This window comes from Rhinatrema bivittatum, chromosome 5 (genome assembly GCF_901001135.1).
Source record: "Rhinatrema bivittatum chromosome 5, aRhiBiv1.1, whole genome shotgun sequence".
NCBI classification, from domain to species: Eukaryota; Metazoa; Chordata; class Amphibia; order Gymnophiona; family Rhinatrematidae; genus Rhinatrema; species Rhinatrema bivittatum.
The window spans coordinates 53,195,170-53,222,987 of NC_042619.1; the positions used below are offsets into that span (position 1 = coordinate 53,195,170).

At 44.1% G+C, this 27,818-nt stretch overlaps 1 protein-coding gene across 6 annotated transcripts in view; it reads left to right on the forward strand.

The window, feature by feature from the left end:
* The window catches only part of C5H11orf97 (chromosome 5 C11orf97 homolog), a 135,123-nt gene extending 115,577 nt beyond the window's left edge, over positions 1-19,546 (forward strand). For 3 of the 6 annotated variants that reach the window (XM_029602359.1, XM_029602360.1, XM_029602358.1), the window contains one exon: positions 17,369-19,546. In XM_029602359.1, the coding sequence (XP_029458219.1) occupies positions 17,369-17,485 (117 nt within the window). In that variant the 3' untranslated portion in view covers positions 17,486-19,546. Of the gene's footprint in view, positions 1-14,460; positions 14,602-17,368 lie in introns of all 6 variants that reach the window. The other 3 variants (XR_003856857.1, XR_003856856.1, XR_003856858.1) reach the window with 2 other exon arrangements.
* The last annotated feature ends 8,272 nt before the right edge of the window (positions 19,547-27,818 follow it).

Genomic DNA, 27,818 nt, shown 5'->3' on the forward strand with positions numbered 1-27,818 from the left:
CTCCTGCCCCCCCCCCCCCCCATACCCAGCCTCGCCTTGTTCAGTTGCCCTTACTATTTCATCTTAGACCCAACTGATCCAGGCCTTATGTTATTTATATGCTATTTATCCTGTATTGAAGCACTCTATGGTTTGTAATTGTTCCTTATTTTACTAATTTTTCTAATATTCAACTGTTATTTATTTATTTATTTATTTATTTATTTATTTACGATTTTTATATACCGACGTTCATTTCAAAAAGAGATATCACATCGGTTTACAATAAGGTACAATAGGTAATTCACTATCCCCTAAAAGGGCTTACAATCTAAAATTTTTGTACCTGAGGCTAAGAGATTACAAAAATAAAGCCATCAAAATCAAAGTTCTTAACAATTAAGCAAAAGGTATAACAAGGAGCATATTAAAGAAATAATACAAAGGGTTGCACAAAGGGGAGTGCCCCTTTGTCGCACGGCGCGCAGCACCTGCTGGGGGCGGATCTCAGAATCATTTTGGAAGACTGCCGGAGCATTACATAGGCCAAACGGCATTACCAAACTGTTAAATGTTCAATTGTTTATTGTATCGCTGTCACGCGATGGTTCTGTTGTACTGTAAACCGATGTGATCTGTATTCTATACAGGAATGTCGGTATATAAGAATTCAAAATAAATAAATAAATAAATTTATTCACAAATACATATTAATCAGTGATACAAAATCAATACAAAACATGTGCAAAATAGCATGACCCTGGTAGCAATATTTCACTACCCCACAATAGCACCAAAAGATGTCAACAATTCAGAATCAAAATCTTAAAATATCCCTTCTGCAAACATACTCATTCATACCTCAAACACTCCCCACCCAATAAAATCTGCGTACACACCCTAATTTCCTGCCTAAGTTGGTGACCGACTTCCATCTTAGCCAGTGCCATCATCCTACCAACATGCTTTCTCAGGCCCCATTCGCACCAAGGCAAATGAGCACTGCACAGTTTAGACTGAAAGTAAGCCTTAGCGTTCTATCTGGAATGGACAGAAGCCCATAAACCAGTGGTTCCCAACCCTGTCCTGGAGACCCCCCAGCCAGTCCAGGTTTTCAGGATATCCAAAATGAATATGCATGAGAGAAAATTTGAATGTTATGGAGGCAGTGCATGCACATTTTCTCTCATGCATATTCATTGTGGATATCCTGAAAACCTGGACTGACTGGGGGTTTCCCAGGACAGGATTGGGAACCACTGCCTTATACAGTCCACCCAATTTTTTATTTCTTTTGAAAGGAATAGGTTGGGCGTTGCCATTGCCAAACAAACTGTTGCAGACGGAACGGTGGAACCTTGGGCCGGCCTGACAGAGGGTGAGGGATGGATGAGAGAACTCCGCGGTGATGTAACAGGCCGGGAGGCGGCACCATGACAGAAGAGAAGATGGAGTGTTGGCTGAGTATTGCTCCTACTGCAATGCTGGAAGAGTCCACTTCGACAATGAAAGGACGTCGCAGATCCAGATGATACAAACAAGTGTCCAGCAAAAAGGCTTGTTTTAAATCCTCAAAAGCACAACAAGCTGCTTCAGGCCATTCCTTAGCATCAGCCCCCTTTCGAGTCAGCACGGTAAGAGGTGCCACTCTAAGAGAATAATGAGGGATAAACTGTCTGTAGAAGTTTGCGAATCCGAGGAAACGCTGTAAGGCTTTCACCCTCACTGGATGGGGCCAGTTTGTGATAGCTGAGACCTTCTCTGGATCCATGTGAAAACCAGTAGAAGAAACGATGTACCCCAAGAAGGACAGCGACTCACATTCGAACATACATTTCTCCAATTTCGTATACAGTTGATTTTCTTTCAAAACCTGTAATACTTGCTTGACATGTTGGCGATGGGACTCCAAATCTTGTGAATAAATCAAAATGTCATCCAGATATACTATGACGTAAGAGTTCAGCATCTCACGCATCACCTCATTCATGAGATTTTGGAAGACTGCCGGAGCATTACATAGGCCAAATGGCATTACCAAATACTCATAATGTCTGTCTCTAGTGTTGAAGGCAGTCTTCCATTCATCTCCTGGACAGATGCGAACCAGATTGTAAGCTACTCGCAGATTGAGTTTGGTAAAGACCTTGGTCCCTTGTAATCTGTCCAGGAGTTCAGGAATCAGTGGAAGGGGGGTACCTGTCTCGCTTGGTAATGGCATTTAAGCCTCTAATCAATACATATCCTGAGTGTGCCATCCTTTTTCCCCACAAAGAAAAACCCTGCTCCGGCAGACGACCGAAAGGGCCGGATAAATCCTTTGGCGAGATTCTTAGAGATATACTCAGACATTGCGCGTATCTCTGGTAGAGATAGGGGGTACACCCTTCCATGTGGCGGTGTGGTGCCTGGTAGTAAGTCTATGGCGCAGTCGAAAGGACGATATCTTGGTAAAATCTCCGCTTTCTTTTTTGAGAACACCTCTGCAAATTCCATGTATTGTGTAGGAGGCAAAACGGTAGTACTTAGTATGGACACGACAGGAGGCCTCGGAATCTTAAGACAGTTGGAGAAGCAAAAGGAGCTCCACTGAGCTATTTGTAAGGAGTCCCAATGAATTATGGGAGAATGTTGCTGCAACCATGGTAATCCCAGTACCACCGGATAAACAGCCTTTTCTAAAATCAGGAAAGATATTTCCTTAGAATGCAGTGCTCCGGTTCGGAAAGTAAGGGGAGCCGTGGAGTCAGAAAAACTTCCTGGGAGAATTGTGCCTCGGATAGAAGTGATTCATAGAGGAGGTCTGCGAGGAACAGTGGGTAGCTGAAGCTGCTGCACCAAATCAGCCAGGATAAAGTTCCCACCTGCTCTGGAATCGATGAAGGCAAAAGTATTAAAAGATCCTCCAGGGTATTCTAGAGTCACTGGTACAATACATTGAGGAGCAGAATTAGCACAGCCTAGGAGTAGCTCCTCATAACTGCCTAGGTTTTGGTGTTTTCTGGACGCTCTTTGCACTGGGCTAAAAAGTGGCCCTTGCTGCCACAGTATAGACACAAGCCCAATGTCCGGCGTCTTCGCCTCTCTTCCGCTGACAAAGGCGTCTGACCCAACTGCATTGGCTCCTCAGCCGACAGTTCAGGATGCGACGTTCCTTGACCTGGGGATGTTGTCATCGGTCTAGAAAAAACAGGTGCCAGAGGTATGGAACAGTGTGGCGGTCTTCCCTTTTTTGCCCTTTGCTGGAGGCAACGGTCAATCCGACCAGCTAAATCAATTACCTCATTGAGGTTGTCAGGAATGTCTCTGGCAGCCAATTCGTCCTTAATGCGGCCTGACAAGCCTTCCAGAAAAACTCCCCACAGGCTGTCATCACACCAGCCTACCTCCATAGCGAGAGTGCGAAACTCGATAGCGTAGTCTGCCAGGGACCGAGATCCCTGTCTTAGCTGTAGCTGTAGGCAGGCATGAGGGTTCATCGAAGGCTTGCTTGAAATTGAGAACAAACTGCTGCAGGTTATTCAACAGGGGATCCTGACGCTCCCACATTGGTGAAGCCCAACTCAACGCTTTCCCCTCCAGCAATGACAGGATATAGGCTACCTTCACAGAATCCGAAGGAAATTGACCAGGAAGTAGTGAGAACCTTATGTAGCACTGGTTCAAGAATCCCCAGCAGCCCTTGGCATCGCCCAAGTAGTGAGAGGGAGCAGGAAGCTGAGTGGGAGCAGTTATGCTTACTGTGGGAACCGGAGGTTGCACCGGCGGTGGTTCTGGTAGGGTGGCATCCAGCTGGTTTGCCAAACGTTCGACAGTGGCAGCCAGAACGTCGAGGCAGTGCTGCTGCTGCTGCAACCGTTGGGCCATTCCAGGAATGGCTTGCAGTCCGGAGATGTCCGCCAGGTCCATGGCCTTGCAAACTGTTGCAAGGATGAGAGAACTTTGCGGTGATGTAACTGGCCGGGAGGTGGCACCACGACGGAAGAGAAGATGGAGTCTTCACCCTGGAAGCCCGAGATCCCCCCGGGAGGAGCCCAGGAGAATCCGGACCGCTGGGGCTTAGGTGACGTCAGCAAAGCGAGAAGCGGAGACTGACCAGAAGTCGAGGCAGGCGGCAGACATGGAGAATCAGGAGCAGAGCCGAAGTCAAGAACCAAGTAAGCAGGCCGAGAAGAATCTGGAACCGGAGCGGACTCAAGTACAACAGAATCTGGAATAGCAGGATCAGGAACACAGCAACTAGAGACTCCTGGGAGTTAACCTTGTTGCAAGGCAAGGAAGCTAGTCAGACGCCAGGTTTAAATCCCCGCCGGCGTCTGACGTCACTCCCGAGGGAGGGCTGTGGTTTCCCGCCACTGGCCCTTTAAAACCTCCCCCATCGCGCGCGCGCATGCCTAGGAGAAGAGGAGTCAGGAGACTGAGCTCGGCGGCGTCTCCCTCGTGGGGACGCCGCTGCGGAGCGGTCTGTCTAGGCCTAAGAAACGCCATCGTTTGCCGGAGGACGCCCACGGGGGAGAGAGGTAGGTACCCGGTCGCGAACCTCGCAACCGGGGCTGCAACACAAACACTATCCAGTTGGCTAGCATCTCCTTCTGTTATGCCCAGGCGGGACTGCATCTGGGAGTCATGTCAAGGCTCATTCTTTCAGAGCCATGGCAGTGTCAGTGGCCCACTTGCAAGCAGTTCCCACGGAGGAGATCTGCAAGGCTGTGACATGGAGTTCTCGCCCCATATTTACATCTCACTATTGTCTGGATAGGGATGACCAACGCAACTATAGGTTCGGCTAGTTTGTCCTTCGGAATCTGTTTGAGGTGTAGAACCTAATTCTCCCTGCCTAGGGCTCATTATTTGGGTTCAGGCTATCTTCCCCTTCTGTTACCAACAGCACTATTGTTGTGCCCGTTGGCACCTGGTTGGGTATCTATTGGTCCCTTTTTGTGTTGGAGAGCAGCCTATAGCTAGGGATTCACCCATGAGTGAGGACTACCATCCTGCTTGTCATTGGAGAAAGCAGAGTTGTTTATCTGAAACAGATGTTCTCTGAGGACAACAGGATGTTAGTTCTCATGAAACCTGCCCGCCACCCTGTAGAGTTGGGTTTCTCCTATTTTTCATTTATATATAATTCTGTGTTATAACACTGGAGAGGGACCCCGCGTGGATGCATTTTATAGGACATGCTTGGTATGCTCAGTGTGCCAAGTCAAAGTTCTAGAAACTTTGACATAAATTTTCTGTGTTGGGGCTCCATCTGATGATGTCATCCATGTGTGAGGACTAACATCCTGCTGTCCTCGGAGAACACCTGTTACAGGTAAGAAACTCTGCTTTATTCAGAAAGGTAGAGTGTGGCAGCTGAAAGTTCAGTATGACCTGGCCAACTGTCACAGCTGCTGCCAGCTCTCAATTCAAGAGCTGGCAGCAGCTTTATCTTTCTCTTTATTGTACTAAGTGCCTACAAGACAATGTTGGAGGGAAAGAGAATTATACGTATGCAGGACCGGCATGTCAACTAAGTGGTCTGCCTAGGGTGTCACCCATTAGGGGACAGAAAATAGCAACCATGTGGGGCCACTAGCAGAGCCCATCCCATTCGTGGCTGAGAGGAGCAGAGACTCAACAGGCTGTTAGTGGAACCCATCCCACCTGTGGCCAAGAGGAGCAGAAACTCGGCAGGTTGCAAGTGAAGCCCATCCCACTCGCGGCTGAGAGAAGAAGAGACTCAGCGGGCCGTGAGCAGAGCCCATCCAGCTTGCAGCCAAGAGGTACAGAGATTTGGCGGCAACTAGCAGAGCCCATCCTGCTTGTGGTAGAAGATTTTTGCCAGCAGGGCTGCAGGCGGAGCCCATCCCATCCACGACAGAAGAAAGAGGACCTGGGAATGTCTGAAGACATAAGAGATAGGCCATGGAGAACTGAGGGCAGAGCCCATGTGCCTACAGAAGAAAAGAGAGACCAAGAGAACCCATGAGCCATAGAGAAATTGGAAGGGTGTGTCTGTGTGTGCCTCTGTTTGTGTGTATGTGTGAGAAAGGGTGTGTGTGTAAGGGTGTATGTGCCAGAGAGAGAGGGAGCCTGTGTGAAGAAGGGGTGTGTGCTATGTGCAAGAGACAGAGAGTGTCTATATGAGGGGGTGTATGAGAGAGAAAGAGAAGATGTGTGTGTGAGAGAGAGGGAGCCTCTATAAGGGAATGTGTATGTGAGATAGAGGGAGCCTCTATAAGGGAATATGTATGTGAGTGAGATACGGAGCTTCTATGAGGCTGTGTGTGTGAGTGAGAGGGATTATGTGTGTACAAGAAAGCAATGGTGTTAGTGAGAGAGAGCCTGTGTGAGGGTGCATATGTGAATGAGTCAAGATACCTATGTGTGTGTGAGAGGGAGCCTGTCTGAGTGAATGAGGGCATATGTGTGTGAGGAAGAGAGTGTGTTAGAGTGAGAGAACATGTTTGTGTGTGTGTATCTGGTAGAATGTGCATGTATGGGAGAACCTGTGCGTGTTTATGTGTGAGAGAGAATAACATGTATAATTGTGTGTGTGTATATGAGAAAGAAAGGAAAAATTTTTGTTTTGGAGTTGGAACATGTTTTGTTTATTTTTGAGTTTTTAATTGTTGGATGACATTCTATTTGTCTGCTATTTTGAAATCTTTATTTTACTAACATGGTTTTATTATTATTGATGTTTTATATTTCTTCATTTTATTGTTTGATATATTATGAAAAATAGCAGTGTTTGTTTTCTCGTTGCACAGCGTCCAGAGTCTAGATTCATGATTTCCAGTTCAGTTTTTGTCAGTACTTTTTTTTTTTTACCTTATGGTCTCTTTATTCTGTATTTGGTGAGGTTTTGTCTTTGTTCCGTATGTGTGATCAAACGAGGTATTCTGCTAGCTGTAGTTTCTGTATAGGGTTCTGTAGCAGCTGGGCTTGTTCTCTTTTCTAATAGGAGGTGTTTTGGTGTTTTAGGGTCTGATGTAATATTTACAGTGTTGCCTTTTCATAAGTAGGTTTGTTATTATTTGAGTGCTGGTACTTAGTGCTGTTTTGGTGGGAGGTGTACTATATTGTAATTGTAATTCACTTTACTCATAGGTGCAGGCTTGGTACTGAAAGCCCAACATGCATTACAACAGATCTAATACCATATAGGTTCCAAGTGGGTTTTATGCCTTTTAGCAGGGTTTTCTGGAAGACATACAGTATATATATTTTATTTACATGCACTGCTGTAAGTGATACTTTTATCTCAGAAAACTATACTTAGAATGTCCTTTTTCATGTAAAATCTATTATAAATGCATTATTTTTACTTGTGTGTTTGGGCTGGGAGAAGGGGAGGTCAGGGCTGGGGCTGGAGCAGCAGGGGGAGGGGGGTACAAGGCAGAAGGTTTGCCTAGGGCACCTAATACCCTTGGCACCTGTGCCCTGCACATATGGCACTTGAAGCTGTGGCTGGCTGTGGCTGTGACTAACAGCCATCCAGACATCAGAGAATAGTTGCTATTTATTTATTTAAAAGTTCTTATTAATTGCCTTCACAGCTACTGAGGGTTACCCAAGGCCATGTAGAAAATAAAATACAAATGTAAAAAAAATGCAAATACAAATCATGCAGACAACACAAACCATAAACAAAATATAAAAATACAATATAAAATGCATTAGCTTATATTTATAACAATAAAATCAGCATAGATTTTCACTTAACCCATAGTCGCCAACCACATCCTATCTCATATATTTACATCACAATACCACTATTCCCACCATCCCTTGTCTCACAAAATTACATAGCATCCAACAGAACAATCACAAACAGTGTTGGGTTTGTGGCATAATGTGGACTCTTGGTTGAAGTGGCGATGACTCCTCCCACGCCCGTGGGGAACCACAACGATAGGCTAGACTCAATAGCAAGCGAACACAGAGGAAAGGAAGCTTTATTATACTGCTGTGATGAAGATGATAATTGTCCAAGGAACGGACAGTGCTGTAGTCCAGCGATATTGCAGTAAGGCTTCAGATAGTCTCAGTAGAATGTAGTTGATTATCTCACCCAGAAGTAGCGAAGGTCCGGTAGTGTTCTGCAGCGCGGGATAGGCCGTGAATCTGAAGGGTGGAGGGGAGAGCTTGGAGTGTAGTAGTATTCACAGGGTAGCGCGCACCCTAGGAGGCCTCAGGAAGAAGCATGGCGGACGGAGACGCTCATGCTGGCTCGGAGATGCCAAGGGGTTCGGCAAACAGCAGCGGAGGCAGCCATCTTCCCAAAGGAGGAGGAGAAAGGTAAAAGAGAGGTGAGGCAGAGCGGTCGCAGCCGTCTGTGACCAACGGATGCAACAAACAGCAATTGATCAATTAAAGCTTTCTGAAATATCAGTTGTAAATTATTGTGGGGCAGCCCCTGAGTACACAGTAATAAATGGTTGTTATATAGTATTTGTCAAAAAGCACTCTTGTTACTTCTTTAAATTGTACAACAGCCTTTCATGGGGTAGGCTATCAAAGGCTTTAGCAAAACTGACTTAAATTATATGTTCTGACTTGTGACTAGATAATCAGTTTAGTTAAGCAATTTAGTGAGTCTTATTTGACAGTAATTATTGCTTCTCTGCCAATATTGTTACTAATATTCCCTAACCTTCAAAATGCTTAACTGTATTTTCTTGGATAATAACTTCGACTATCTTTCCTCCAATGGAAGTAAAGCTTACTGCTCTATACCTACCCAGTTCTATTTTAGAACTGTTCTTATAAAGACACATCACATGCTGTCATTTACTATCTTAAGCATCAATTTAGTGCTGTAGTATCCCACTTACATTGAGAAAGCCTTTGAAGTTTAAATACAGTAAGCTTGCAAGGACTTTACTGAGTTCCTTAAAAACTCATGGATGAATATAATTTGGAAATGATGCCTTATTAACTTTGTAATTCAGTTTTCCCCTACAACATCTGAAAAACTCATGCATGCCAGTGGCCTATTTTGTATTAGTTCATATAAGAACATGCAATACTGGGTCAGACCAAGGGTCCATCGAGCCCAGCATCCTGTCTCCAACAGTGGCCAATCCAGGCCATAAGAACCTGGCAAGTAGCCAAAAACTAAGCCTATCCCATGTTACTGTTGCTAGTAATAGCAGTGGCTATTTTCTAAGTCAACTTAGAAGAACTTATCCAATCATTTTTTAAACCCAGCTACAGTAACTGCACTAACCACATCCCCTGGCAACAAATTCCAGAGTTTCATTGTGCATTGAAAGAAAAAGAACTTTTCCTGGCGTGTAGCAAATGGACTCAGAACAAGTGGGTATAGTGTGCTCGTGCTAGCAGTTGGAGACGGATCTGACGTCAGCACGGGTACATATACCCCCACAGGAAGTGAAGCAACTCAGTAATTTCCGTCTCCAAAGCAGTTTGGAGCGCCTGCACGCTCGCTGAGCGTGTTTTCCAATACTATTCCATTTATTTCATGGTACCCAAGAAAGAGGGCACTTTCCAACCCGTATTGGACCTCAAGTCAGTCAACCGATACTTAAAGGTCCCGAGGTTTCGCATGGAAACTCTGCGCTCAGTCAAGACCGCAGTACAGCCAGGGGAATTTCTCATGGCCTTAGACTTGTCGGAAGCCTACCTGCATATCCCGATCCATCGGGATCATCAGCGCTACCTACGCTTCAAGGTTCTGGGACGACACTTCCAATTCCGGGCTTTGCCCTTCGGGTTAGCCACGGCGCCGCGGACCTTCACCAAGGTGATCATAGTGGTAGCAGCGGTGCTCAGACAGGAAGGAATCCTTGTCCATCCATACCTAGACAATTGGCTGATCAGGGCGAAATCACGAGAGGAGAGCCATCGGGCAACCAACAGAGTGATCTCCCTTCTGGAAGGCAGGGGATGGGTAGTCAACCTAAACAAGAGTTGCCTACAGCCTTCCCAATCACTGGAATACCTGGGAGTCCAGTTCGACACCCAGGCAGACAAAGTCAGCCTAACCACCAAGAGAAGGTTAAAACTCCAGACGCGTCTACGGTCCTTGATGGGAGCCAGCCGGCCCATAGCTTGGGATTATCTGCAGGTTCTCGGTCTCATGGCATCCACCCTGGAAGTGGTACCCTGGGTGCGGGCCCATATGAGACCACTACAATGCTCCCTCCTCTCAATGGAGCCCACGCTTCCGGAATTACTCCGTGCATCTACCTCTACCAGCCAGAGTGCGGACCCAGCTATGGTGGTGGTTGCAGTCCGACCACACGAGCAGGGGGTCGAAGATGTCCTCCCCCACGTGGACTCTGCTCACCACAGATGCCAGCCTGAGCGGATGGGGAGCACACTGCGAAGAGCTCACCGCCCAAGGGCGGTGGAACAGAGAAGAGTCTGGGTGGAACATCAACCGTCTAGAGGCACGGGCAGTCCGGTTAGCCTGCCTGCGATTTGCTCACAGACTGCAGAACAGAGCAGTCAGAGTGATGTCCGACGGCGCCACCATGGTGGCATACATCAACCGACAGGGCGGAACCAGAAGCCAACAGGTGTCCCTAGAGATAGCCCCGCTGATGGCTTGGGCAGAGGCGAATCTCTAGGACATCTCCGCCGTCCACATTGCCGGAAGGGACAACACCGCGGCAGACTTCCTCAGCAGGGAAAGCCTAAATCCGGGAGAATGGCAGCTGTCCCCCACAGTCTTCCAGATGATTGTGGATCAGTGGGGGACTCCGGACATGGACCTACTAGCGGACAGGTCCAATGCTCAAGTACCCAGATACTTCAGCCACAAGCGAGATACATTCTCTCAAGGGATCGACGCCCTGGTTCAGCCATGGCCTCCAGGGACCCTGCTATACGCCTTTCCGCAGTGGCCCCTGCTGGGCGCCCTTATACACAAGATTCAGAGGCACAGGGGCCTAGTTCTTCTAGTGGCACCAGACTGGCCAAGAAGACCCTGGTACGCGGACATGAGAAGACTACTGACAGGGGAGCCCCTTCCCCTGCCTCCTCTCAGGGACCTGCTACGTCAAGGTCCCATCCTCCACGAGGATCCGGCTCAATTCTCTCTTACGGTCTGGCGATTGAGAGGGCTAGACTGAAGAAAAGAGGTTACTCGGAGCCGGTGATAGATACACTTCTCCAAGCACGCAAGTTCTCCACATCCCTCCCCTACATAAGGATCTGGAGAGTATTTGAAGCCTGGTGCGACACTCATGGCACCAATCCACATGCGATTACTATCCCTATTGTTCTGGATTTCCTGCAGGATGGGCTTCAGAAGGGTCTCTCCCTAAGCTCCATCAAGGTTCAGGTGGCTGCGCTGTCTTGCTACGGTCCCAGGAGGGATGGCAAGACCATTGCCACGCACCCAGATGTTTCACGTTTCCTGAAAGGAGTCAAGCACATTCGTCCGCCACTGAAGTGGCCAGTGCCCCTGTGGAACCTCAACATAGTTTTGGATTTCCTCGCGGGATCCACCTTCAGACCCCTCCGGGGCCTGTCTTTCCGTTCGCTAACTTTGAAGATGGTGTTCTTGCTGGCAGTGTGTTCAGCACGCCACATCTCAGAGTTACAAGCGCTGTCCTGCCGTGATCCCTTTCTCAGGCTCACTCCAGAGGCTATCCATCTTCGCACGGTTCCCTCCTCCTTACCTAAAGTAGTCTCACAATTTCACCTCAACCAAACCATATCCTTGCCAACCACGGCGGGTTTGAAGAAGTCGGAAGAAGGGCGTTTGCTACGCCATCTCGACATCGGCAGATTGCTGCCCAGATACCTGGAAATGACAGAAGCAGTACGAAAGACGGACCATCTGTTCGTCCTTCACAGCGGGAAGAAACAAGGGGAAGCGGCCTCACGGCCCACCATCGCCCACTGGATCAAAGAAGTTATAAGAGCGGCCTACGTAGAGTCCAGGAAGTCACCACCTGTGCAGGTCAAGGCTTATTCCACCAGAGCGCAGGCGGCCTCTTGGGCAGAATCTAGGATGCTGTCGCCCGCGGAGATATGTAAGGCGGCGACGTGGTCCTCCCTCCATACCTTCTCCAGATTTTACCATCTGGACGTCCAGGCCAGGGAGGACACAGCATTTGCGAGGGCAGTCCTATGCGGTCCTCAGGCAGCCTCCCACCCAGTTCGGGAGTAGCTTTTGTACATCCTACTTGTTCTGAGTCCATCTGCTACACGCCAGGAAATGTTGAGATTACTTACCTGATAATCTCCTTTTCCTTAGTGTATGCAGATGGACTCACCATCCCACCTGGCTGCCAGTATACATGGGTTGCACCAATTCAAGGTAAGGCATGTCATTTCTTACACGAGAGCGTCCACTCTACCAGGTGTCGACGCCTTCCGGTTGGGAACGCTGGCGGTCTCCAGCTACTATCAATCGGTCAGGGGAATCCTGTTTCACTAATTCATTGATCGGTCAGTACACATATATCCATAACAGCTTTTGCAAGGAAGATTACTGAGTTGCTTCACTTCCTGTGGGGGTATATGTACCCGTGCTGACGTCAGATCCGTCTCCAACTGCTAGCACGAGCACACTATACCCACTTGTTCTGAGTCCATCTGCATACACTAAGGAAAAGGAGATTATCAGGTAAGTAATCTCAACATTCTCTGATTAGTTTTAAATGTGCTACATGCAAACTTCATGGAGTGCCCCCTCGTCCTTCTATTATTCGAAAGAGTAAAAACCGATTCACATTTACCCGTTCTAGACATCTCATGATTTTAAAGACCTCTGTCATATCCCTCCTCAGCCATCTCTTCTCCAGGCTGAACAGTCCTAACCTCTTTAGTCTTTCCTCATAGGGGAGCTGTTCCATCCCCTTTATCATTTTGATCGCCCTTCTCTGTACCTTCTCCATCGCAACTATATCTTTTTTGAGATGCGGCGACCAGAATTGTACACAGTATTCAAGGTGCGGTCTCAGCATGGAGCGATACAGAGGCATTATGATGTTTTCTGTTTTATTCACCATTCCCTTTCTAATAATTCCCAACATTCTGTTTGCTTTCTTGAACCGAAAATTTCAATGTGTTATCCACTATGACGCCTAGATCTCTTTCTTGGGTGTTAGCTCCTAATGTGGAACCTAACATCGTGTAACTATAGCATGGATTATTTTTACCTATATGCATCTTGCACTTATCCACATTAAATTTCATTTGCCATTTGGATGCCCAATTTTCCAGTCTCACAAGGTCTTCCTGCAATTTATCACAATCCGCTTGTGATTTAACTACTCTGAATAATTTTGTATCATCTGCAAATTTGATTACCTCACTTGTTGTATTCCTTTCCAGATCATTTATAAATATATTGAAAAGTACGGTTCCCAATACAGATCCCTGGGGCACTCCACTGCCCACTCTCCTCCACTGAGAAAATTGTCCATTTAATCCTACTCTCTGCTTCCTGTCTTTTAGCCAGTTTGTAATCCACGAAAGGACATCGCCACCTATTCCATGACTTTTTACTTTTCCTAGAATCCTCTCATGAGGAATTTTGTCAAATGCCTTCTGAAAATCCAAATACACATCTACCAGTTCACCTTTATCTACATGTTTATTAACTCCTTCAAAAAAGTGAAGCAGATTTGTGAGGCAATACTTGCCTTGGATAAAGCCATTCTGACTTTGTTCTGTTTTTTTATGCAAAAAGTAACTTAATATTTCTGCTTTCACATCATCTAGGATTAGACCCTTAACCTATCTTTAAAAGTAACTAAATTATCTGTAGTCTAATTTGTGGCATTTTAAATGTTGTGTACATATTTTAACAGTAAAATAGTGGTAACTATTTAAAGAAACAGACACACCATGGCGTCTTCTCTACCTTGTAATAGAATGTTACTATAATTTTGTATTTTAGTTTCTGAGACATTAAGTATAAAAATAGATGTACCTGCTATAGGATAGTAAATGTTCTGTGACAAAGGTAAACAGTAAAGGTTTATTCTGCTTATTAATGTGGGGCACCAGTATTACCAACTCATGGAGATTATTTTTTTTTACTGACAGTCTTGTCAGAATTTTACTGATAGCTTACCTTTTTTATTGACCCATTTTTTATCATTAGCATTTCATGCACAGCTGGATTTACTATGCTGTGATTCATCCCTTTTGCAATACGATGTATTCACCAGCTCCTGAATAGTGCAGCCTCATAGAACTTGAGCCCACATCCCTAGAGGTTTACTCCGTTGATAATGTTTTTCCTGACAAGGAATTATTTTTAGGGCTTTTTTTTTTTTTTTTTTTTTTTTAACTGAGAGTAGCAACTCTGGGGGCACTTGAAACTTCAGATTCGCACTACAGGAGAGTGTGGATTAATAGGTAAAGTAAATGAGTAGCCAGGGGCCCTCTAGTTTGGGTAGGATAATTGTTATCTATGTTTTACTACTGCGCACTGTTTTGGGTGGTTTTGCCAAGGTCAGGTTTCAGAAAATAAATAAATAAATAGGATTGCTGTGCCTTTAGTGCAGTGATGTCTTCCTTTGTTTGGAACAGAAGTATATACTGTAAGTCACAAGAACCCCCAGATAAACAGATGACATTACTGCAAATTATTTCTGGAATCTTCATGCACTGTTATGTGAGATTGGTTACCATCTGTCACAGGTACTTTCCATTTTGTTTTACATTATTAATTTAATTCCTAGCATAAATGTTGAAAATGGAGATAAAAATGTATCTTTTGTTGCTCTTAAAGTGAATGTTCTGAGGCTGTCTGATGCCCCGGCAGCTCAGTGACAGTGCGGTGTACTTCCACGTGGAGAACCTGGATTTGATTCCTGGGTTAGGTCTTCTGCTCTTTGGATCAGCAGGGGTTGGGGTTGCTACAAAAGCAATGTTCACAGTCCCTGGGGATAAGGGAATCAGTCATTTTGCAACTGTGATCCCTAGTGGCCAGATTTAGGATTCATGATTGAAGGGTTCTGTGAATGGCCCCCAACCGAGGACTGTTGCTGCAATGGCTGAACTCAGTTAGGGGGAAAAAATCCCTGGGTAGTTGTAAATGAAGACTCATGGTGCCAGGTCCCAGCTCTAGTTCCAGCTGAATAGCAGACAACTGCAAGTTCAAAAAATGAGTTGAATGTTCTTGCATTTTTATATCATTAGAAGTAGGCAACGCTCATTGTCATCAGGATTTCAGATTAACTGATGAACATATAAATTAGCGCTTGTCTTATTTAAATAAAGTAATTGTATGTATCATATTCATGTTACTATCAGGTTATAGGCTGGAGCTCATGAGCACTATATTATTTGAAAGGCACATGATCTTTATTAGAAATGGAAAACGTCCCAAAATTAGAAGTACATTTTTTTGTGGGTGAAATTTTTTAAATTCAGATGGAACCTGCAAGAACCTGGGGAGAGTTTCCCTTTGAACGTTCTGGGGCTGATGGCACCGTGAGTACTCTTCTACAAGCAGTATTTGCAAGTGTGTCTCATTTGGATGTTTTGTTTATCAAAAAACTTGGAATAGGGTATTCTCATTCATAGGTCCAGAGTTATAGAATGCTTTGGATACTGGAGTGCGGCAAGAATTGAAATTTTTTAGAAAGTGTTTGAAGACTAATCTCTTTAAGCAGGTGTATGTTAAATGAGTTTATGTGACTTTGCATTCTGTTGTATGTTTGATGTTTTTATTCTGTTTGTTAATTATGTACTCCACACAGATCAATTTGATCGGATGATGTGGTTTATAAATGCAGCAAATAAAGTGCAAAGTCCTTGTCATAAACCAGGCAAAGAGGACAACTTTCATCCCCTCTCTCATACCTGGGTAACTGCTCAGTTACCCAGGCAAACTTGTTCAAACATTGCCTTACCCACATGTAGAAGTGAATTCAGATTCTTGGTTTGGCTGCATAAATTTCAATTACATTGGCTACAGCAGCTTTTTCTAGGCGATTTCATTGAGGAGATGAGTTGCTAAATTGGCCCTACCGACTATACGTAATGGTTTCCATCAGACAAATGCTTTATTATTACAGGTCATGAGGGAAGGGAAAGCTTTCTATCAGTCTTGAAATATAAATGAAAACCCCTTTCCTACATCAAAGAGGTACACATTAGAGATTTTGTTTATATTATATGTGAAAAGGCATTTTGTTCAAAAAGATGTGAACTCCTAATGTTGCAATTTTGATTTCCCAGCCTCTTACCTAAGATCTTAAAACAGGAGCTGGCCTGTTGACTCAGTGGCAGTGCTGTGCGCTGGCATGCATGGAGCCCAAGTTCCGTTCCAGAGCTGAGGATGCTGCAGAGGCAGTGCTCACAGCCTCTGGGGGAAAGAGTCACAGTCATTCCACAATGATGACACCTAGAGGTCACACTTAGGTCCCGTAATTACAGGTTCCAAAGGAAGCCCTCCTATGTGACCCTCGACTGCAATGACTCGGCTAAATCAGTTAAGAGGGCAGGGGAAGGCCCGGGTTGATTAAACATCCAGGCTCATGGTGCCATGGACAACAGAGGCTGGTTCCAAGTGAGCTAGAAGTCTGGGAAAGCTGGAAGTCAAGTGGCCAGGAGAAACTGCTGGGCCAAGTACAAAATTCTGTGACAAAAATGTTTCTGTAATGGTTCCAGGAACCTTATTTCAGGGTTGTTCAAATATTGGCCCTTGTTTGATGAATACTGCATCTTCTGAAGGAGAAAAATACAATACAAAGCTGAGAGCAACTCAGCAGTGGGGCAGTCACATGCATGAAATGAAAATATGGAGACAATAATGGCATGGAGCTGGCACCTCCTGGTCGGCAGAGGTGACACACTTGAGCAGTGGGTGGGAGGGAAGGGTTCTAGTCTCAGAGGCTTCCTCTCCGGCCTTCTCTGTCAGTAGCAGAATGACGTTTGCCAAGACAGGGGCATGGGCAAGGGCCTGATAGAAGGCAAAATAAAAAAAAAATTGGAGATGACCTCCCTTGTTAATTTTTCAAAAAACTAAATATGGAACCATGCATTTATGGAAGAACAAGAAATAGATGGCACAGTACCATGATTACTTCCTAGCAGTAATACTACTGCAAACATACCCATTTTAGATTTGGTTTGCCATCACTATTATTCACTTGTCACAACAACATGATGCAAACTCACAGGTGCTATTGAAATATTGTTTTCAGGTCTATAAGAGCTAGACAGAACTACTGACTGAGAGTCTTCTGTTTACATTCTGTCGGCGGTTCTGTGTCAGCATCAAAGTATAGGTTTTGTTTCCCTAGTCGTGCTTCTGTTCAGTGCTTCGCTTACCATGAGTTTTTCAACTTGTTCTTGAAGGCTTAATATGAGAAGGCAAAGCGGGAAGAGTAATTAGCCAAATGATGCTTGCAAATCCCAAAGGCTGAAACCTACCTTCTGTTTTTACCTTCTTGAACAGATGTTGCTGCAGTTAAAAGCTGGCCTTCAAAACCAGCAGAAAGGAAACCTCTCGCCACAGTCTGTATGGGTGAAGATCAGGAGGACGAGTTCCACTTTTAGTTCTGTATTCTTGTAAAAATGATGCTGTAAATTAAAGATATTATGAATGTTTTCCTTTTGCATGAAATGACTAATTGATTCCACAGTGAGACAGCAGCAGGGGCTGAATTTGGGCCATTGGGGCAACAAAATTTACTGGAACCTAGAAAAAACTGGTGAACTGAGAGCAGAAAAAATGGTAACAGTGTAAATAATCATCACTCTTTTGCTGTGATGATAATGGGTTTTAATTTATGATCTGTTATTGATAATCTGAAAAGTGTACTTACTACAATTTCATCTGCAGGAGAAAAAAAAAGAGCAAAATCCCAATGCTGAAAAGTCAAAATAAAGAAGAAAAAAATTAAGGAATTTTAGTTCATCTTATTCACCCATTTCTTTTCAGCAGCACTACAGGATGCATAAAAATGCCAGTTATTTGCAGTATTTCAGTGGCTTACCAAATGGTCTTTTGCACGACCCAGTAGAAAAAATATTTAACAATCCCATCGTGCCTTTCACCCCCTGCCCCAACATGCCACCCCATTATGTGGTTGCCTTTCTAACTGGCTGTGCGCAGCTCTCAGTAAGGGCCCTATTAACTGAGCATTTTTCCTTAGACACAAACTGGGAGAAACAGTTTAGTAAAGAGGACCTGAGCTGTGCAGCATCTATACTCCTCTGCTGTCCTTGGGTGATTTTAGCCAGCACCGTGTGAACAGCATGGGTGTATGTGCATCATGTGGCTCCACCTTACTGAGAGAGCCAGAATGAAGAAGTGGACACCGTACTGGTATCAAGGGAAGAAGCAGTCACCACACAGCTGAGACATGCTGAGTCAGATCAGAGAAGCCACTACGGGAGCATGCGACCTAGTTGCTGCCATAGTGCGTCTCAGTACTGGTTTGTGACCCCAGGTTTCAAAACCTCTGCTCTATTTCCTCTGCAGCTGTAGTGACACTTAAATGTGCAGTAGACAGACAAATCAAGCATTTTCTGCACTAAAGCACTATTAGTTCTGCTGTTAGGGAAAGGTTCACCTAAAAAAAAAAAAATCCTGCTGCTTCAGGTCATTTGTGATTTTAGCTGCTGCAACAGGTCCCGTCTGATCTTAGCTACCATGAATTATTCCTCTTCCACTGTCACAGTTTAGCCTGTAAAATCCTTGTCACCATATCCCCACATAGCACCGCTCACTGAAAAGTCCAAAAACACTGAGCTTTTAAAATGTCCATGGTCTAAGCATTTTTCAGCAAACGGCATGCTGATATTGCTAAGCTGTGTGGCTCACAGCTCACAAGCACGGCGCTGGAGTACAGGAACCACAGGGACTCAAATTCAGTAGGAACTGCACAGTTCAGCAATATCAGCAGGAGCAGCCTAGAATCAGAAGAAGAGCAGCAGTGAAGATGCCCATGAATTAAGTGAAAACTTTACCCTAGGAAAGTTTGCACAATGTAATAAAAGCACCAATAAACACTAAATGTTAGTGCCCTCAAAGATCCCTAATCAGCTGGAAAATAAACCCCCAAACATTTACATTTTGTAAACATGCAAGGCCAGAAGCCCTAATTTTGTTTTCGGTGTGCTACTATAAACCTTACATATGTGATCTAATCTGTTGTTATAATTATGGAACACAAGAAATCCTAATTATAGAGTTTTGTCCTGCTCATTCTTTTGCGGGAAGTCTTGTTCTTTGTCAGTTTTAGGAAGTATGCATCTCTTCTGTCTGTATTTTGCACAGTACAGGAGGAAATACACTTATGTTTCTATTTTTACAGTGTTGCACTGCATGCAGTCTGACTTGTACTTTCCATTTTGGTTTTTTTCTGTATGCTTACATTTCCAAGTTGTGGTCACATATTATGTATTTTTATCCTTCTATCTCTTGCGTGTCTCCTTTCTTCCCACTTAGACTGTAAAATATTTAGGGAAGGGACTCCACTTAGCTATTGCATCTGTATGTCTTGTGTTAATCATGTGTTGTATTTATGTATTGATATACCTGTTGATAATTTATACAGTACTGCATTCAGGATTAGTGCTACCTAAAAATAAACAAATTGACAAAACCATATGGTTAAGCATAAAATGACCTAACATACTCCAAGCCAGTCATTAGTCTATGTTGTGGCATTATTAAACTTCCTTTACCTAAATTATATGAGAACAATATCATAGAGCAAAGATGGATGCTTTCCACTTAATAATGTGGCACCTCGGGACAGAATAATGGCCTACAAAACTACATGATCACCTATGGAGTACTATTCCCTTTCTCGGGATATTTTTCATTACTGATCTCATTAATAGTCACATTTCCTATTCAAATATAGTAAAAGCGAGGGCTCAGCAACATTGGCAAAGAAAATAGCTTCAACACCTCTCCTGCTGTAAAAGCTCGCTTTATGATCGGGCCTTCTGCACAGTACCTCTGGAAACCAGCTGCATATTTCTGTGACCACTGCATAATACAGTGCCCTCGCCTACAGAAGTATTTGATATCCTGGCACCATAGCTTGTATACTGAATTTCAGAAGGCAGTAATCTAAAACAGCCCTAATTATTTTTAATTCTCACTTGTAGACAGAAAAATAAACATAGCAGCTGCTCTTATACACTGGAAATATTGTCAGTCTTTGTTCATCTAGCATTCATAACCAGGCACACTTTCACACTGCTCTCCTTTTTAGCTTGTATGTTTCAGGATCTCAGTCTGCACCCAGCGAAGTTGCTCTAATCTTGCAAAGCTCCATTCCACTAGATGTTTTGAGTATTTGCAGGTTCATACGGACAAAATTCCTCGCAAAGAACAAAAGTCTCTAAAGGTCAAGAAGAAATACAGGGTAACTTTCAAACAACTCCATGCAGCCATATATGTGTATACAGTATAGCCATGTGGAGATCTACAGTATTATTTGATAACCCCTGCATATCAGTTACATATCTATTATAAAATAATCATATGTCTACCCCACTACATATGCACATATGAATGCTTATGTGCAAACACATGTAATGCATTTAAATCGAGTATTACAGTGCCCTGAATGAGCATACTTTTCCTATCAATTTAAAATATATGGACCTGATTTTTTAAAAGCATTTACACATTTAAAATTGGGTTTTAAACATGTAAATGGGCTTTTGAAAACTGCTACAATGTATGCCATTGAATGGTCCATAGGATATTCACATGTAATTGCACTTTAAGGGGCGGATTTTCAGAGCCCTGCTCGCGTAAATCCGCCCGGATTTACGCGAGCAGGGCCCTGCGCGCCGGTGGGCCTATTTTACATAGGCCCACCGGCGCGCGCAGAGCCCCGGGACTCGCGTAAGTCCCGGGGTTCTCCGAGGGGGGCGTGTCGGGGGGCGGTCCCTGTCAGCGCGCCGTTTTGGGGGCGTGTCGGCAGCGTTTTGGGGGCGGGTACGGGGGGCGTGGCTACGGCCCTGGGCGGTCCGGGGGCGTGGCCGCGCCCTCCGTACCCGCCCCCAGGTCGCGGCCCGGCGCGGAGGAGGCCCGCTGGCGCGCGGGGATTTACGCCTCCCAGAGGGAGGCGTAAATCCCCCAACAAAGGTAAGGGGGGGGGGTTAGACAGGGCTGGGCGGGTGGGTTAGGTAGAGGAAGGGAGGGGAAGGTTAGGGGAGGGTGTTAGAGGATTCCCTCCGAGGCCGCTCCGATTTCGGAGCGGCCTCGGAGGGAATGGGGGTAGGCCGCGCGGCTCGGCGCGCGCTGGCTATACAAAATTGATAGCCTTGCGCGCGCCGACCCAGGTTTTTTAGTAGATACGCGCGGCTCCGCGCGTATCTACTAAAATCCAGCTTACTTTTGTTTGCGCCTGGAGCGCAAACAAAAGTAAGCTATTCGCGGAGTTTTGAAGATCTGCCCCTAAGTATGTAAATGGATTTTTAAAATTGCTGTAATAGTATGTTACATTTACACCTGTAACTTTTTAAAATTCACCTCCTATGTGCATATATTTTATGTGCAAAAATAAAGTTGGACTTGTGTTGTGTAAAACCCGATTTAAGCACATAAGTTGGTGTATTTTAAAATATGTGCGCGCAATTGAAATTACCAGTTTTCCAATTCCTCCAGTTCACCCAGTCCTTCAGGTCATCGAGAGCCTTCTGGTTCTTCAGCCTAAACTTCCCCCAGTTCACCCAGATCTCCCACCCAGCGAATCGTATACAATAAACAAGTTTGATATCAATTACGCAAGATAATTAGCAGGTGTAAAACTATGTATGTTGCCAAATGCACACACATCTCTTATAAAAATAGCAACTTGTGCATCTCACTGTTGGTCCCGCCCCAGAACACCCCTAGACCACCCCCGTTTTTATGCATATATGTGCACTTGAAACAAAGTATGTGCGTACTTTCAATGTTTATAAAAGTGATTGTGCGAGTACAGGATACTTCTGTGCGTACATGCTAATTTTTACGCAAGGAATTCTTTGAAAATTCACCTCTATGGTTTTAAATACATGAAACATCAGACAAACCACTACCGATTTTAAAATCTAGTGTGCTCCTCCGTTTTGGTCACAGCCTCTTTGAGGGACAATCAGACATTTTTTCATTTAACAGCAGGGACACTTGAGAAATTATGGTTATTTCCTTTATTATTGTCAAGACCTGCTCTGTCTGCCAAGCTGCGATGTGGCATTACAACACGCAGTAGACCAAGAGATGTGTGGGAATTGATCATCTGCTATCTCTCTTTGGCTGACATGTAATTACCACATACTGCCTCGCTCGGTAATTATTTCCTGGCCTCTTTGGGGATTTGTTACCAGGTTTATCTTGCTTCCGCAAAAGATTGTTCTCTGTATTTGAAATGTCAGTCAACAGCATTTCTTTGTCCTCACATTAAGGAGCACAGTGACTTTTCAGTATATTATGAAGACTGGATTCTTTGCAGGTTCTGATGCTTCCACCGGACTAACGTCAGAGCTGAAAGTAGGATGCTGTGCACCAGTTCTTCACTTCACCCTGCTCTGGATCTGGCTTCAGGAGGATCAGCTGCTACAGCCCAACGGATCCCATCTTGCTGCTTACTAAAAAGGCCCAGCTGGATCTGGATTTAATTACTCACCTTTCCAAACCTAGGCTCAAGGCAAATTACATTTCAGATACAATGGGTACTCTCTGCTTCAGAAAGCTTACAATCAAGGGGTCCATTCACTAAAGATTTTTTCCTGTTCTATGTCTATGGGGAAAATGCTTAGTAAATAGAGCCCTAAGTTTGTACTTGAGGAAATAGAAGTGAAGTGACTTCATCTTTCTTCTTGGGTTGCAGCAGGATAGCTGGCAATATGGGGGCACAATAAGCACATATATACTCCATTTCCCTGCAGCTGCTTCTCCTTTTTCTGTGAGCATTCCCTGTTCAGAGGGAGGAGGAGTGGATGCAGATGCCTCCTGTCACTATTCATGCCACAGCAGATCTTCTCCTTTCTACTTTTTTGATCTTCTGATAAGCATCTAGGCCAGAAAACAGAATAGGAGTTGCATCAGCACCAATATGGCTTTGTAAATTGAGGAAAGAGCGTAAAAACTGCAGGGAAGAATTAGGAGAAGAATGGTGTGGGAGGGGTTGGCGTTGAGGTTCATGAAAAAGAGAACTAGAAATAAGCTGGCAATGAGAGGAAATAGAGGGCTAGACAGCCATATGGGAGATAGACAGGGCTGAGAAAGGCACTGAGTAAGAGACAAAGAGGCATAGGGATGTGAAAATGATGGTAGAGAATGAGAGAAATAAGGTGGAAATGGAAGGCAGGGATGAGAGGAGATAAAATGCAGGGAGAACTGGAGAGGACTGTTAAAAGACTAAATAAGAGATGGGAAGAGAGGAACATAAATGGGAAGGGAGAGGGAAGAGGAAGCTGATGAGGAGAAACAGAATTGAATGGTTGAGGAACCGAAAAGGAGGTATAAAAAATGAAGATAAGCGAGGGGTGATACTGGATCTGGTGCTTACCAACATGGACAGTGTTTATGCTGTTACAGTGGTTGATCAATTGGGATCCAGTGATGATTGGATGGTGTTGTTCACAATTAGAGTACAGGAGATGAAGGTTCATTCAGAGGCAAGGGCCATAGACTTCAAGAAAACTTTGTTCAAATAGGGGAGTTTGTGGATAGATTTTTGCGAGGTTTTCTGGAGGAGTTACCTTCATATATAAGAGATTCAGGTCACATTATTATATTATATTATATTATATTACATTATTATTATTATATTATATTCTGTCAATTTTATTGTTACAATGTAAACCGAATTGATTAGTAACTTTGTTACTAGAACTTCGGTATATAAAACTGTTAAATAAATAAATAAAATAAATTATTAAGATTTTGGAAAGCCTGATGGTTCCTAGATCAGAATTGTGGATGGTTACCATTGATGTAACCGCATTGTACACGAATATCCCACAAGATGATGCTATCAATATTGTCCTCAAATATTTAGGACTGAGACCGAATCCCTGTCAGGTTCCGACAGAGTTTTTGGTTAATCTAACATCCATAGCAATGAAACAAAATTTCTTTTGTTTTAGGGATCGGTTCTTTAAACAAATTCTGCGCCCGATTTTATAACATGTGTGCGCTACCGTGCGCATGTTATAAAATCCAGGGTCGGCGCACAAAGGGGGGTGCACAATTGTGCAACCTGCGCGCGCCAAGCCGAGCAGCCTGCCTCCGTTCCCTCCGAGGCCGCTCCGAAATTGGAGCGGCCTCGGAGGGAACTTTCCTTCTGCCCCACCCCCCCCCCCCCCGCACCTTCCCCTATCTAACCCACCCCCCAGCCCTAACTAAACCCCCCCCCCCCGACCTTTATTGAAGAAGTTACGCCTGCCTCTGGGCAGGCGTAACTTGCACTAGCCAGCTCTCCATCCCCCGGCCCAGTGGCTGTTCCGGAGGCCTCTGTCCCGCCCCCGGGCCAGTGCCCCGCCCATAGCCCCACCCCCAGAACGCCCATTTTTTTCAAGCCCTGGAACTTATGCGCATCCTGGAGCACACGCAAGGGGAGGCAGGGGCAGGTTTTCTGGGGTTGCGAGCATATCTTACGCGTGCAACCCTTTGAAAATCTACCCCTCAGGGTGTTGCTACGGGGGCCTCAATGACCCCAGACATTGCAAATCTATACATGGGTAGGTTTGAAGAGTGGATTCTGACTGTTGCCCCATATAAAGATTATGTAATCCTCTGGAAACGATACATTGACGATATTATCTTCGTATGGTCAGGCCCGCGTCTGGTCTTAGATGAGTTTCTGGAATGGCTTAATTTGCAGGACCCTCATTTGCAGTTTTCTTTTTCATTCAGCACAACTTTGATACATTTTCTTGTCATAGCTATCTCATGATGTGGAAGGGTTTCATTTCTCAATTTTTAGAAAGGAGATGGATCGCAACACTTTGCTTCACTTTGACAGCTGTAATCTCCGGAAACTGAAACAGAATGTACCTGTAGGACAATTCTTAAAGATTAAGAAAACTTTGTTCTTCTACATCTTAATATATGCATAAGGCCTAAGAAATGTATGACAGATCTGTTGATAGAGGTTACCCAAGTATAGTTCTAAAAGAGTCCTGGAAGAGGTTGCTGGGTCAACTGGGATCTCCTCCTGGGCCCACAAACGACATGGGCACAATAGAGGTTGGTTTGTTTTTACCTTTTACACCCGACACTTGGCAAGTTCAGAAAAGCATTTTAAAACATTGGAAGGTTCTAAGGCTACAATTGGTTTTTCAGGAAGATCCAATGTTTGCTTTCTCTCGTGCTCGTAATCTGAGAGACCATCTGGTCCATTCTGCAATGCCTATGGTTCCAACACAGGGGTCTGAGAGAAGACACTATGCCTGTGGAAATTGCAGTGTCTGTTCATTGTCCTTTAACGGTGAAAGTGTAGTGCTTTCCAATAGGCATCCATTTACACTACGATCTAGGACTACGTGTGACTCCAGTGTGAGATCTACGGTACTTAATATGGTGTCCTTGTTCCTTATGCTATATAGGGAAGACCATTCACAAATTAAAGATTTGCATACAGGAACATATTAGTTGCATCAGGCGTGGGAGACAGGAAGCTCCCCTTGTAACTCACTGGGAGTCCTCCAGTCATGAGATTGAGAAGTTAACCTTTGTGTCTTTAGAAAAATCTACTCCTCGTTCCAGGGAGGAGGAACAATGTTACATCTTTCAGTGGAATACTGTGGCCCCCACAGGTCTCAATAAGGAAGTGGAATGCCCTTGTTTAGAGATCTAGTTAAGAATATATGTGGGTATCAACAAGTTCTTTCTTCCCCCCTTTTTTTTTTCTGGACAGTATTTGATTAGGGGTTTTATTTATAATACATATGTAGGAAAGGAAAGTTTTTGGGTTCCCTTTGTTTTACCTCCTTGGGTATTTCCTTCTCACCCGTATATAGAACAAGGCATTTTTAGTGATGTGTAGAGTTGTGGGTCTGTCAGTCTCTTTTGGGGGGAGGGGTTTAGTTCTGTTTATAACATAAGCACACTCACTAAATTTTAATGGTACTCAACATGGATTTTGTCAAGATGAATAGCTTGGGGTGAGTTGTGGTTTGTTTTTGTTCTTGTTTTTGGGTGGGTTTTTGACATAAGTTGATGTTGACTTATGTTTCTGTTTATTTTTTTGTATTTTCAGAACAACCAAACTAATCCCCTGATGCAGGCAGTAGTTTGCTGCCATAACGCTGCAGCGTTGGATGTGGTATCTTTAAGTCTGTGAGCTCGTCCTAACGTATGAAATATATGAAGAGTGATCCTGGAGCGATTTGGGGATGCTTTGAGAGATGTTACTTCATTGCTAGTTTTCTGCCGTTGCCACCACTGACCAGTCAAACTTCATAGAATTGGAGACCTTTGAAGTTGCAGTCTTATATGAAGCCAATCTGGCACAGAGTGTGCTACGCCATATTTTGAGTCTGACGGATATGGAATTGGGATTGTAAGGACTGCAGGATCTTCAAAGATTTATCATGTGCACCGTTGATTTAATGGTAGAAATGGCAAGGCAGGCACATTCACTCTTTAGATGGAAAGATGATTTGGCATATGAATTTCAGAGCACGAGGCCTCTTTAAGATTATATTTGATCAGCTCTGGGACACTTTTTAAATTTATTTTTGAGTTTTTTTGCGAAACTCTTTTTGAGAAATCTTTTTGACATATTTTTCTACAGCCATAGATGTTTGCATTTTTATATTGTTCTTGATTATTGTGTGTTCCCCTTTTTGAGGGGCATATATGTAGTTTGTGTCCATTTTTGTGGACGTGTATGTGGTATATATGTTTGTCTTTTTTGTATAGGGTGGGACTGATATGGAACAGTAGGAAATTTATATAAAACGAATGGATATATTTATAGCTTTGGAGTGACGCTTAAATTAGGTTTAAATTATAAGAGAGGAGCTTTTATAATAAATAATACACAATTTGAATCTATAATAAAATATTAATAAATTAAGCGCACATTTGAATAGTGAGCTAGTGTTTGACTGTCTGTTTTGGGTATCTCTTTAGTATAGTTGCAGGTAGACAGTCAGTAGTGGTGATTTATTGTCCTTTGGTAAAATAGGGGAATACCTAATGGAGTCGTGAGCTGGATGGGAAAATCTAAGAGAAGCAGAAGAGTAGTGGGCAAAACTAAAAGGAGATTATAAAAGGGGTAAAGTAAATAGAGGAAAGGCTGCTATGGTTTTCTAAAGAAGTAGCTAATAAGGTAAGAAAAAAAGGTTAGAGTTCAGAAACTACAAGAGATTGCAGAAAGAGGAAGCCAGGCAACAAAATCTGGAAAAGCTAAGAAAGTAGTCAGGAATGCAAAGATTCAAATGAAAGGAGAAATAGCAAATAACAGTAAAACTGGGGGAGAAGACTTTGTCAGATATGTTAATGATAGGAGGAAATACGAAAGTAGCATTGTGAGACTCAAGAGATGTCAGGGAGGAATATGTAGAGGCTGTCGAGAAAAAGTAAAATTTCTCACCAAATCTTTCTGTTCATTGTTCACTGTAGAAGGGTCAGGAGCAGGGCCACATAAAAGGAACACTTATAATATTGGAAGTAAGCCAAACCTGAATCGATTTTCAGAAATGTGTTTTCGTGAGGAGCTAACTAAACTTAAATAAAGCAGTGGGGCTGGATGGGATACATCTGAGGGTAAAGGAAACTGAGAAGTTCTGGCAGCTACGCTGATTTACTTTTTCAATGCTTCTTTAGAATCAGGAGTCGTTCTAAAAGACTGGAGATGGATGGATGTAGTTCCTATTCTCAAAAGTGGAAGCAAGATGGAGACTGGGAATTACAGGCTGGTTAGTTTGACCTCCATGGT